Genomic DNA, 11,321 nt, shown 5'->3' on the forward strand with positions numbered 1-11,321 from the left:
TCCGGAGCCGAGGGCATCGCCTGCCCCGGGCCGAGGCGCCTCTTCCCGCAGCCGTCCCGCCCCGGGGAGGGGGCAGCGGCCGCCTCCGGCCACACCTGTGGCGCAGCGGCGGAGGAAGCGCCCGAGGTCGGCGCAGACGGGTCGGCGCCCGGCGGCACCATGACCGTGGGTGCGCGGCTGGGCGCCAAGGTGAGGGGCAGGTTCTCCCGCCGCGGGCCCGGCGAGGACCAGGTCTCCATCCTGCCCGGCGAGGAGGAGGAGGCGGCGGGGGCCGGTGGCAGCGCGGGGGCCCCGCGGCCGGCGGTGCTGCAGCAGCAGCAGCAGCAGCAGGAGGAGGAGGAGGAGGGCGCCGGGTGCAGGAAGGTGCGCTTCGCCGTCCTGCCCGGCTCCTACGAGCCCCTGCGCCCGCCGCGGGCCCCCGGCAAGCGGCCCTACGGGAAACGCCTGAAGAAGTACGGAAAGGTGAGGGCGCAGGAGCGGGGACCCTCGGTACGGGGACCCCCGGCACGGTGTCTGCGGTGCCGGGAAGGCAGCGGGGCCTTGGCTCCGACAGTTCCGAGGGACTCCCGGGATGCCCCTTATCCCTCAGGCACTTCCGAACCCGCGCCCGGCTCCGAGGTGGGGTCAGGGCTTGCTCTGGATCTGCCCGGGAAGGAGCCGGTGCTGCCGGGGGGGAGGCGGACACCGACCCTCGCCTGGATCAAAGAGCACAAAATCTGTCTATTCGAAGTGAAAATGACACTAAGCTGATCCATGTGACGGGTGCTTTGCCTCGCTTGGTTCTGCGTTTCCCTCGGCATCATAATTTTAAAACTATTCCTTAAAACTTCCAGTTAATTGGCCTGCATTTTTTCCCTTCCACTGAAGTGCCCGAAAGAAACGGTAAACAGCCCTGCAGGACATTCCTTGGCCAAGGTGACCCTTAGAAATCACTGCTGAGTTACAGGGAAAAAAAATGCAGCTTGTTCTTCATCTGTAGCGACAATTTTGGATCAAAATTGTTCTTTTGCTTTCCTGTGTGGGAAGTCACAAGTCCTACAGTCTGGTGGTTTGGTTTTCTTCCCACCGGAAGACGGGTGCCTTTGGTTACAAAACTGCCATGTGGAAGAATTCTATTGTTTTTCTCTTGTTCATGTCACTGAAGTACATCTCAGGTATGTCTTGGATATTTGTAGCAAAAAGTAGTTTCTGTGTTAACAGGAGAAACCTCTCTGTTGTCAGGAATCCTTTCCAGCTGCTGAGATTACAGGTGTCATCATGAGACATGATTTTCTACTGCATTCTATTTAAAAAAACATGGTTTTGGTAAAGCTATGCTTGCTATGTCTGACGTGCAGAAAATGCCATTAGCTTGACAAAGTTACTTTTGAAATTGAGTTTACAGATGTCAGCATTGTCCCGAGCTGCCTCTCAAAGCCCACTGCTTCATAAAGTAACGAACAGGGTATTTAATTATTTTGTGACAAATTTGATTCTTTGAGTTTCCAGCGCTGTGTTTTCCAGGTCCTATGCTGTAGGAAGCTGTCTCAAGCCTGTACGGTGCAGTTTTGTGAGAATGGTTGCAACAGGTCATCACTTTGCTGTTGGTGATGCTGTTGGTACATAAAGGTGCTTTTAATGGTGTTTAGAGCACAGATCAGTTCTTGGGCACTGTGTATTCCCTTTTGTGTTGGTCAGATGACATTCCCAAGGGGAAGGGTTGCCAGTTTGGCTCTGGCATAAAGAACAACTCATGAAAGAACAGGTGAGGTCTGGGTAGGTAAATGAAGGGCAGGAAGGGGGAAAGAATATTCCAATGTGATACAATGAGGCAGGGGCAGATGTAGGAAGGGAAGTCCCTAAATCTCCTCCTCCATCCTCAGGATCTGACCCCTGGCTGGAGCCACCTTTTTATTTTGGCACCTCAACTCCTTTTGAGTAAGTCTCTATAGGAGTAAAACCAGCTAAGTTCAACTGTGTAGTAACATCATGACAGCTGATGGTTTTTGTGTGCCAGAACCTCTGTAATCCAGCTTTAAGAAATCATAAGAATAAAATAGACATTGACTGGATTTCACTGATTTAAAAGTATTTACTCAGATTCAATGTTTCCCATGTCACAAGAGTCATTTTAATCTAGTCTCACACAACTATAAAGAGTTACTAATAATTAATTCTGATATTCCTTTAAATCTGACCACATTGTATTAATTCCCCAGTTGTGAGCAGCCACATGAGCAAAAACTATCAAAAGTGAAATTAAAATTAGATTAAGGTTTTCAGTTATCCATGGCAAGTGTACCTCTAGTGCAGTGCATAGATGAGCTCCTGAATGTGTACTGATGTGGATCAAAACTTTCTTATTTTGACAAAAAAGCAATGAAATTTCCATAGAAATATTTTCAGTGATTACTGCTTTCTTCTTCAGCTCCAGTTTTAGATCCTTATGAACTTCTAGGAATTACTAACATAGTTAGAACCTGTAATATGGGAATTATGTACTTCTACAAACTAGGGTGAATTTAAACTAATTTTATTCTTGAATAGAATCACATGTGAAAGCCTGGCTTCCTGTGGAGGCTGCATCCGTTCAGTTTAACTATACCCTGTGGGTGTGTATGCCTATATAAAAATAGATGGAAAATGTTTTTCCACTCTCCAGCCCTCGTTAGCTGTGGGAGAATTTCATTTTCTGGGGCCGTGACACCGGCTGTCAGAATGATTTTAAGTGAAGTTATTTTCTATCACCTTGTCTTTTTTTATCCCTTTTTCTCATCTCTCTCCCCAGAATGTCGGAAAGGTTCTGCAGAAGGGTTGTCACTACCTGGTGGTCGGCCTGCAAGGATTAGCAGCAGCCTATTCTGCTCCCTTTGGAGTGTCAGCACATGTGGCATCCTTCGTCCGCTAGCACAGCTCCCTGTGCCCCACAGGAGAGGACACGAGGCCATTGCTGCTTTCTCAGGATTAAACTTGAGACCTGGATCTGAAAAAACTCTTGGACCAACAGCCCTGATCCCCTGTGCCCTTTCCAAGACTGAGTGCTCATCTCTGAAAAAAATTCCAGTGCTTTGTAAAATCAGATTGGGTCAAAGAAGTGTAAGGATGAGAAAATAATCTTTGATTAACTTAACTTAAATTTGTTTTGGGGCATGAGTTGGTTTTCTAGAGCTTTGTGCTGTGTGGAAGGAAGCCAAGGATGGATGGAAAAGCAAGTAGATGAGGGAGAGAGACATGAAGGAAAACAGAGAATGGGACAGCAGCTGGGAAGGTGGAGATGAGTTTGGGTAGTGAGAGGAATTGTCAGAGCAGTGGAGGAAACAGATAACAGAGGACTAGGAAAAAATAATATTTGGTTTTCTGAGATTTTGATTATTGGTGGTGGTTTTCTAACTGAGAGGGTTAGGAATATGAGTGTACTTAAAACTATACTTGGATATAAATGGAATGCGCCCTGAGACATGGAGAGCTTTGCTGCATCGTGGTTGTTCATTTCAAACACTGGACATAATGAGCCTTTAAATAATCATAAGAAAGATGTAAAAATCCAGAAAGAAAATTAGGTGTTTATTTGTAATCTTGAGGCATTAAAGGCTCACTGTGATTAACAGTTTAAACTTTTCCTCTGTTACTATGAAATCTGCATATATTCTTTTACTGAGAACAAAGTTTGTATGTGATATACTTGATTCTGGAAGCTGGGGAATTTTAAACCTAATCCTATGGTGTTCACCAGGGGAAACAGAAATTGATTGCTGAGAAAAAAAAAAAAAATCCATGCAGCATTTGATATAAGAATGTGCAAATGTGACATATGAGAACAGGCCCAAATAATCTGCCAGCTCCATCTTCATTTCTGCACCTGGAAGCTGTAAGCAGAGGATGTCAATATCAGCTCAGTGGCGCAGATGCAGCAGCTTCCATGTCACACCTCCAGGGACATAAAACATACATTGATGACACAGGAACAAGGCGGTTTATGGACCTTAAAAATTTTGTGGGGTTTGTTTGTTTGTTTGTTTGTTTGTGTCAGTCTTTTGTGGTAGTCATAAATGACTTCTCTGCTAGCACTTTCTCTGCATTATATATATTTCTAGTTTTGATGGGGTTTTTGTAATCAAGGAGTTGACTTAACTGGAAAAAAATGCTGTTCACTTGCTTTCTTTGCCTTTTCTGAACAAAGAAGTTTGTATGTCTTGGCAAACCACACTGTATTTCTTTTAAATGTAGCAAATGAATCAGATGGGGGGAGGGGGGTGGGGCAGGGTGTTATGCTCTTTTCTAACTGGACTGTAAATAAAAACCACGAGATCCATGTCTGTTTTTACCTACACACGTAAGTAAGAACAGAAAGGAGGAGTTTCTCAGCTGCAGCCCAGCCAGCGAGGGGAAGCTGCAGTGTAAACTTCCCCATGTTGTTTTGCCTGTGGCCTCAGTGCCCTGGTAGGAGATGATTGTAGCCCAGACCATGTGGAAATGCTCAGGAGCAGCAAGGTGTGGAGATGAGGCTGCAGAGGACCTAAGGTTGCAAAAGCTGGGGTAGGAATAACCACAAAGGGATTTTGCTTGTTGATTTCATGCCTTCTGTTGTTTCTCTTGAGCTTTTTTTGTGAGGACAGAGCTGTCCCTCTTATCTGCCCCACCAGCATGCCATAGGACTGCTGATAATGCAGTAAGAACAGGGCTGTCCTAACACCCACACGCCACACCAGCCTGCAGAGTTTGGGATTAACTTCTGATTTTGTTACACCACTCCATGTTTTACAGTGCTCTTACAGCATAAATCATGAGATCTATTTTCTAAATTCCTAAAGCTGTGCAGGGAGAGATTTGTGTCCTCATTTTTTCTGTGTGGAGTGAGTGTCCCATCTATTTGTCTGTGTGTCCCCTGACTAGTAAGACTGCTCCCTTATTGCACCACACAGGGTCCAGCCCTTCAGACCTTCCACAAAGGTAAACATGAACCTTAGCTCCTGAACTGCTCAGCTCAGTGGACTTTTGTCTGCTGACATCCAGCCTCCGCTCACATGGTGCAACTTTAAGGGAATAACCTGGTTGCTATCCATACAGAACCTGAATGACATGTACATGGTGCTTCTGCCTGAGCCTGAGAAAAGAAAAGCCTCAGGCATACGGTGAGTCAGCTTTGGCTGGCCAATGTTTCTAAAATAGACCAAAAACAAAGAAAGAGGAGAGAGAAAGAAAAAGTAAGCGAGTGACCTGTGCTGTTGCAATAAACCAGCTAATGATTCATTTTCCTCCCTCAAAATGAACTGATAGTTCTCACTGAGGTTACCAATTAGTGCTGCTTATCAGTTCTCCTGATTCACTCCTCAGCTTCTGAAGGGAATTTGTGAGGCCAAGCCTTGTCCTGATGGTTCTCTGTTCATTAGCCCAGCTCACGCAGCAGTGTCTAGAAACTCTGAATCAAGAGGGTGAGGTTCACTTGTCAGCTCGGGGGATGGCAGAGGGCTGTACTTCCTGTCAGTCATGGCAGCATCTCTGTTGGTCCAGGTCTGGCTTAGCTATGCATGCAAACAGGTGGAACAGGGCAGGTCCTGCAGCTCGGTTGCTAAATGTTATCTCGGTGACACAAGGGATGAGGAAATGTTCCCTGGCCGCCTCGGCACTGGCTGGCAGGTCATCTGCTCAGCCAACAAAATGGGCAGCCTCCATCTGAAGCAGAACTGCCGTGCTGGAAGTCTGCATGGGAAATGAGGGAGAGCAAGACGTTGGTGATGGGAGGAGGCTGGGATTGCTGAGGAGCCTGGGCTCCCAGCCCTGGCAGGTGCCAAGCCATGGGGGCAGTCTGGGACTGAATCTTGGCTTCTGTGCAAGTGTTAGGTATTCTTGGCAAGGTAATCCTTGGAGGAGCTACCCCAGCAGGGACAGCTTTCAACCACACAGGCTCTTTTATAAAAATGGGCTTGTCTGCAGCTGAACTCCTGGTGCCTTAGAGGAACAAAACAGCTGTTTGACTTGCTCATATACAATGTGGGATGCGGTGGATACCATGGTGGGCATATGGGGAAGATCTGATTTGAGGTTTCAGCTGAACAAAATAGTTCCTCCCTTCAGCCCCTTCATGAAACCTCTACCCTTTGCTTCACTTGCCAGGTTTTGTCTTCAGTGGTGTGCTACTGTCTATCTGGTTCCCTTCAGATTTCCATTTCACTTGAGATTCCATTTCACTGTGCCTTATAACAAATGGCAGGATAAATAGGTTTGGGAAGCTGAATACGTGCAGGAGTGGCAAGAAGTACGTAATCAACTTGTCCATGCTTCTTTCAGCAGCAAACTCCACTAACTAGACAGCCTGACAGTAACTTTTACTTTAAATTCCTGGCTATTCCTGGCAACTGCTCAATGAGTCACAGAGGAGAATAAAGCATATTTCTGCTGTTTTTGCCAGAGTATTTAATTACTCCTCTGGCTTACCGTAGGCTCTGAGGAAATGGCAGAGGACTCATAGCTATTGTCCTTTGTGCTGCAACATTAGCAGCAAGGAAGCGCTCCTGAACAGCTTGCTTTGAAAGTGCAGTGACTGAGGAGAGTTGCACCACACCACAGAACTTTGGCACTTCCAGATCTTTGCCACTCCCAGGTCACGGATCACTTCAGGGATGAATGCCCTTTCTATCCTCTCCCTGTCTGTAAAACTGGGAAAGGGGCAGATTTTGTGTTGGGGTGTAGTAAAACCAGCTCTCTCTTTTTCTGTATCCTGAGCACCTTGTTAGCTGAACACTGGCCTCTTCTGAGACAAAACTGATCCTAAAATATGCACAAAGTTGCTGCAGTTACCTGTACAGAGTGTGCTTTGGAAATCCTTTTTTCTTCGAGGAAGAGTAGAGAGCCTGAAGAACTTGTAGATTAATGGAGTTAACTAAATTAAGAGAAAGTAAAGGAATAAAATCCTTCCCTTACTTCTTCTTTCAGGAAGTACTATTAGGGCCTGTTTTGGGGGGCAGTCTAGATGGAGTGCACCCTCAGAGAGGGTGGTGCACTTTCCTGAATCCTGCAACGTGCATGAAGAGAGATGCAGGGCTCTGGACTTGTTCAGCTGGAGAAGGGAAGACTTAGGAGAAACTTGACAGCAGCTTTTCAGTACATAAGAGAGGGTTTCCAATAAGATGGAGCCAGGCTCTTTAATGAAGTCTGCAGCTAGACAGCAATGGTCATAAATCCAAACTGAGGAGTTTTTAGCCAGAAACAAGTCAGGGAAAGCAGTAATGTGATCATTAAGCATGAGAAGAGGTTACTTCAGAAGGCTGAGGTCTGTCTGTGGAGGGTCTCAAGGCACGGCTGTGCAAAGTGGGAAGCAACCCAGCACGAATGCAACGCTTACCCCTGTGAGCGGGAGGCTGGAGGAGAGATCTCCTGGGCTTCTTGTAGTCTGGATGAGGTGGGAGTGGGATCCTGCCACGGTAAGCAGAAGGCTTTTAATTTACCTACTGCATGGAAATGTAGAAGACTGAGCTCCTCACCCTTGCTAGAAGCACTGACGCGAAGAATAAAGCTTTGCTCCTGGTAACAAGGAGCGACTGGCGAGGGTGGCAGTGCTGCCTGAGGAGCAGCTCGGCTTCCACTGCCCCGCGCTCCGCTGGCTGAAAGGCGATTGTCCTTTACTGCCATCTCCTGGGAAAAAACCCCACAGATTTCCAGCCTGTCAGCCTGCCCAGTTGTTCTGCCTCATCTCCTGCAGGGATTTCCTGCCTTTCCCTAAACTGGCCTCCCTGTTTTTCCAGATCCATCCTCAGGATGTGGGGTCTCAGCGTAATGTTCATCTCCGTATACCAGTGTTTCCTACCCAGTGGAACCTTGAGACTCCTCTATCCAAGTGTTTCAAATGTAAAGCCATAGGAACATTGTTCTTGTGTCAGGTTTTTTTTCATTCAACACCTAAAAATGCATTGCACTTTGCCTTGAAGTTCTTGCTGTGCCTCAGAAACATTCCTCAAGGAAGATTAACTGGAGGTGAGGGAAGAGCCACGGCCACTTCTTGTTTCTAAATCTCACCTTTCTCTGGAGAGAGGACAGCTGCCTATGAGAGAATGTGTAATTTTGAGTTGGAGGTTGGCAGACTGGAATGACATCCCCCCAGGAATGCCTTGGACCCCAGCTCCAGCAAATCACACGTACTTCCTCATGCTTTCTGTATTCCCATTTCTGCTGCCCGTAAAGGAATCCTTGCTCCTTCCTTTCCTGGGACACTGAACTTGCATCAGGTTGTTTTTTCAGCTGTGTCTGAATTAGGGTGGAGACTTTCCTGTCCTTGGTGAATCCCATCCTGCCCCATGACTGCAGATAAACCAGAGCTGCAGAAGTGTTGATGTTTGTGCTGAAAAACAAATGCCCTGCTCCCCTGCAAAGCCTCTCCTTTGATCTTTACCTGTTCTCCTGGGTGATACACACCTCTGTCCTGATCCTTCAGACTCCTGAAGCTGCTGATGGATGTTATATTCACATGGAAAATAGCATTTACAGAACAATTGGAGAACTCATAACATCAACAGTCTCTGTCAATTAATACTGGGCCAAACATTTGCCTGGAACTACCATTTCTGTGTTGTCCTGGTACATTTACAGAGACTGAAGTTTAGCTTTTGACTGGAAGAATAACCAAATTTTCAATTAATCTTTCTGTATGTCTGGAATGACAGCTGATAGCTACCAAAGTAGCCGATCAACCCACCCGGGTCTTGGGTATAAATAATCCTCTGTATAGAAAAACCTTCACCAAAAAAGAGGGATCATTTTATTTCTTTGCTCTGGCTCCATTAAAAGGCATCTATCATTAATGTCTCTGTTTATAACTCTTTCATCGCCAATTACTCGCCTGAGATTTTTCCACACATGAATTTCACTGAACTTATTTCTAGTGCATGACTCACTGAACTCTGATTTCCTTCAAGATTTTAAGAGGAAACAGCAATGCTTTTATCCTCCCCTCCTCTCTGTGAAGGAATTTTTTGAATTTATTGTTTGTTCTAACTTTGGAAAAAGGATATAATTTGTGTTTGTATAATATGATTTTTATCATATCTCGTTGAAATCAGCATACTTGGCCATGTTATCCCCTCATCCCTGCCTTTTGCTGAATTATCAGAGTGTCACTGAAAAAATAACTGCCATATCCCCAGTGTGTGCATTTAATTCTTTCACTGAGACAAACCCAGGCTACATTTAGCTCCATCCTGACACACTGACACCTGATAGAGGCCACTATTTTGCTGTTCTTGTCACTGTTTTATTTTTCATAATCTCCATCCAAACCTCTCCCCTCAAAGTGGTAATTTATACCTTTCCAAAGTTCAGCGCTGTGTACATATTGAAGACTTAGAAGATCCCCAGCTGCTTTTTTTTTTTAGTTGAAACAAGTAAAATTGTTCAACTCTCTCCTCATCATTCATCTTAGGCCTCTGATAGAGCTGCTGCTACAAGAGAGTCTGGGTTTGCCTCTAGAATTATCTCAAATTGCCAACCACATCTGAAGGCAGACATGCCTTTTACATTCTCCATTAATTTTTTTTTCTACCTGCAAATTTGTCCTGCGCTACTGAGTTAACACCATGCTTTTTAAAGATATGTCAGCATCACCCACTTTCATGACTGAGGGAGCCTGGCCCCAGTTTGCTGCAAGATTGACGCTGTGACTTTTTCATGTGATCAGACACATTTTCGATGAAGTTATCAGCAATAGGAAAAATAGTCATTTGCTTTTAAGGGCAGGAGTACTGTGCCTGCTCTGGCTACAACAAACACAGTTCTGTCACACAAGAGTCTGTGTTTGGATTGTAACAAAACCAGGATTTACTTTTTGTCTGAGTGGCTCTATTCACATTGCTAGTGGCTGGTGGCTCCTAGGTATGTGTGTGCCTAGGATGGAGGATTAAACAAACCTGCTGGTCAGGATGTTTACTGGAGGCTGTTTGGGAGTTACCTGGTGTGTGGGTGAAGAGATCTTTCCTCAAAGCCTGCAGAATTAGACCTGAAACATTTAGCTACAACTATGCTGTCCATAGCTATTTCTGATTTTATGTTCCTTGTTTCACAGCAGGAAAGGAGAGATTATACAGATGCTGCTGCCTTCTGTTATTACTTTAAGCTCCTTCTCACCATACTCTCCAAGAAGAGTGAGAGCTGAATGTAACAGAAGGGCTGGTCTGAACAAAATCTCCTTAGGATACTTAGGTCAGCAAATCTAGGGAATGAAAGTTTAAGGTCCTTCTTGGATTTTGAAATTTTTTTTTTCTCTAAATTAATACCCAATTGTTAGCAAAGGTGAGTTATTTCTGAATGCAGTTAACAAGCCCTTTGAACTAAAAGAATCTGGTTCTGCACATCACTGTGCTGCCCACAATATGTAGCAAGGAAGGAGCTGTAGCTTCTCACAACCATTGAGGTCTTTACTTCTCCAAATTCTTATGCTGGTAAAATATATGTGTACTCCAGACCTATTTTCTCTGGCACCCAAAAGAAGCAAGTAAGCATGCAGTAAATCATCCAATTTTTTTCATCTTAAATCTCAAATTCTGATATTTTGATGCCTCATAGACAGAAGTTTGGAGAGCAAAATCATTCTGCACTTTTCAGTTTGAACTGTGCAGAATGCTGCCAGTAATCAAGAAACCACAGGTGTTAGTAGCTTATTTTTGCCTGAAGGTTGAGAAAATAAGCATTAATGTTTGTCAGGAGTGGCCAGCATAAATAGTGGTTTGTTTGATTTTTTAAATCTTTTTATGTGATGCCTCACTTTCTTTTTGTTAGATTCTAAAACCAGTTTGTGTTTTTGTTTTTATCTCTTCAATATACTTATGTCAATGTTTTGATTCAATAATTAATGATTAATAAGAAAGCACTGCTTATCAGACACTAGACAGTTGCTGCAGTTTTGTTGAATATTTACTAATACATAAGATGCCTGGTTCCCCTTATAGCATTTTTCTGCTCCTGTGGGTGCAGGTGCAGATTAAAGACCTCTGTGTGAATTCAATTAAATTCAACAAAATATAGACTCCATGCTAAATGAGAAGATTAATGGTTACCAAAGAGTGTGCAAGGGCTCTCAGTCTACTCAGCAGGGTTGGCTCCCCTCTCATGTCTGTGGTGGAGGCATAAAAGCAATCACAAGTAATTATTTTTGACTCAGTGGGCCAATGATTTGAAGGTGGTGGGGCAGGTCTGGTCAAACCAGATCAAGCAGTTTAGCACCTAGGATTTACCTGGACCAATGTGGGGATCCCAGGAGTATGGAGGACAGGCTGTCTCAGTAAAGTAGCATAAGAAGGAGTTTCAAGTGATGTGGAAGGTGGGCAGGCAGCAGACTGTCTCTGCACATGTCCCCC

At 45.0% G+C, this 11,321-nt stretch overlaps 1 protein-coding gene across 1 annotated transcript; it reads left to right on the forward strand.

The window, feature by feature from the left end:
* The first annotated feature begins 78 nt into the window (after positions 1-78).
* On the forward strand, positions 79-4,291 carry C2H1orf115 (chromosome 2 C1orf115 homolog). Its single transcript, XM_023922885.2, has 2 exons — positions 79-462; positions 2,768-4,291. Exons 1-2 carry the CDS (start codon positions 160-162, stop codon positions 2,885-2,887), a joined length of 423 nt encoding a protein of 140 aa, XP_023778653.2. The 5' UTR covers positions 79-159; the 3' UTR covers positions 2,888-4,291.
* The last annotated feature ends 7,030 nt before the right edge of the window (positions 4,292-11,321 follow it).

Source organism: Cyanistes caeruleus, chromosome 2, assembly GCF_971803275.1.
Source record: "Cyanistes caeruleus chromosome 2, bCyaCae1.hap1.1, whole genome shotgun sequence".
Lineage (NCBI taxonomy): Eukaryota > Metazoa > Chordata > Aves > Passeriformes > Paridae > Cyanistes > Cyanistes caeruleus.

Coding starts and splice junctions, on each gene's coding strand:
- C2H1orf115 (XM_023922885.2), top strand. CDS start 160: ATGACCGTGGGTGCGCGGCTGGGCGCCAAGGTGAGGGGCAGGTTCTCC. Junction 463..2,767: donor GCCTGAAGAAGTACGGAAAG/GTGAGGGCGCAG, acceptor CTCTCTCCCCAG/AATGTCGGAAAGGTTCTGCA.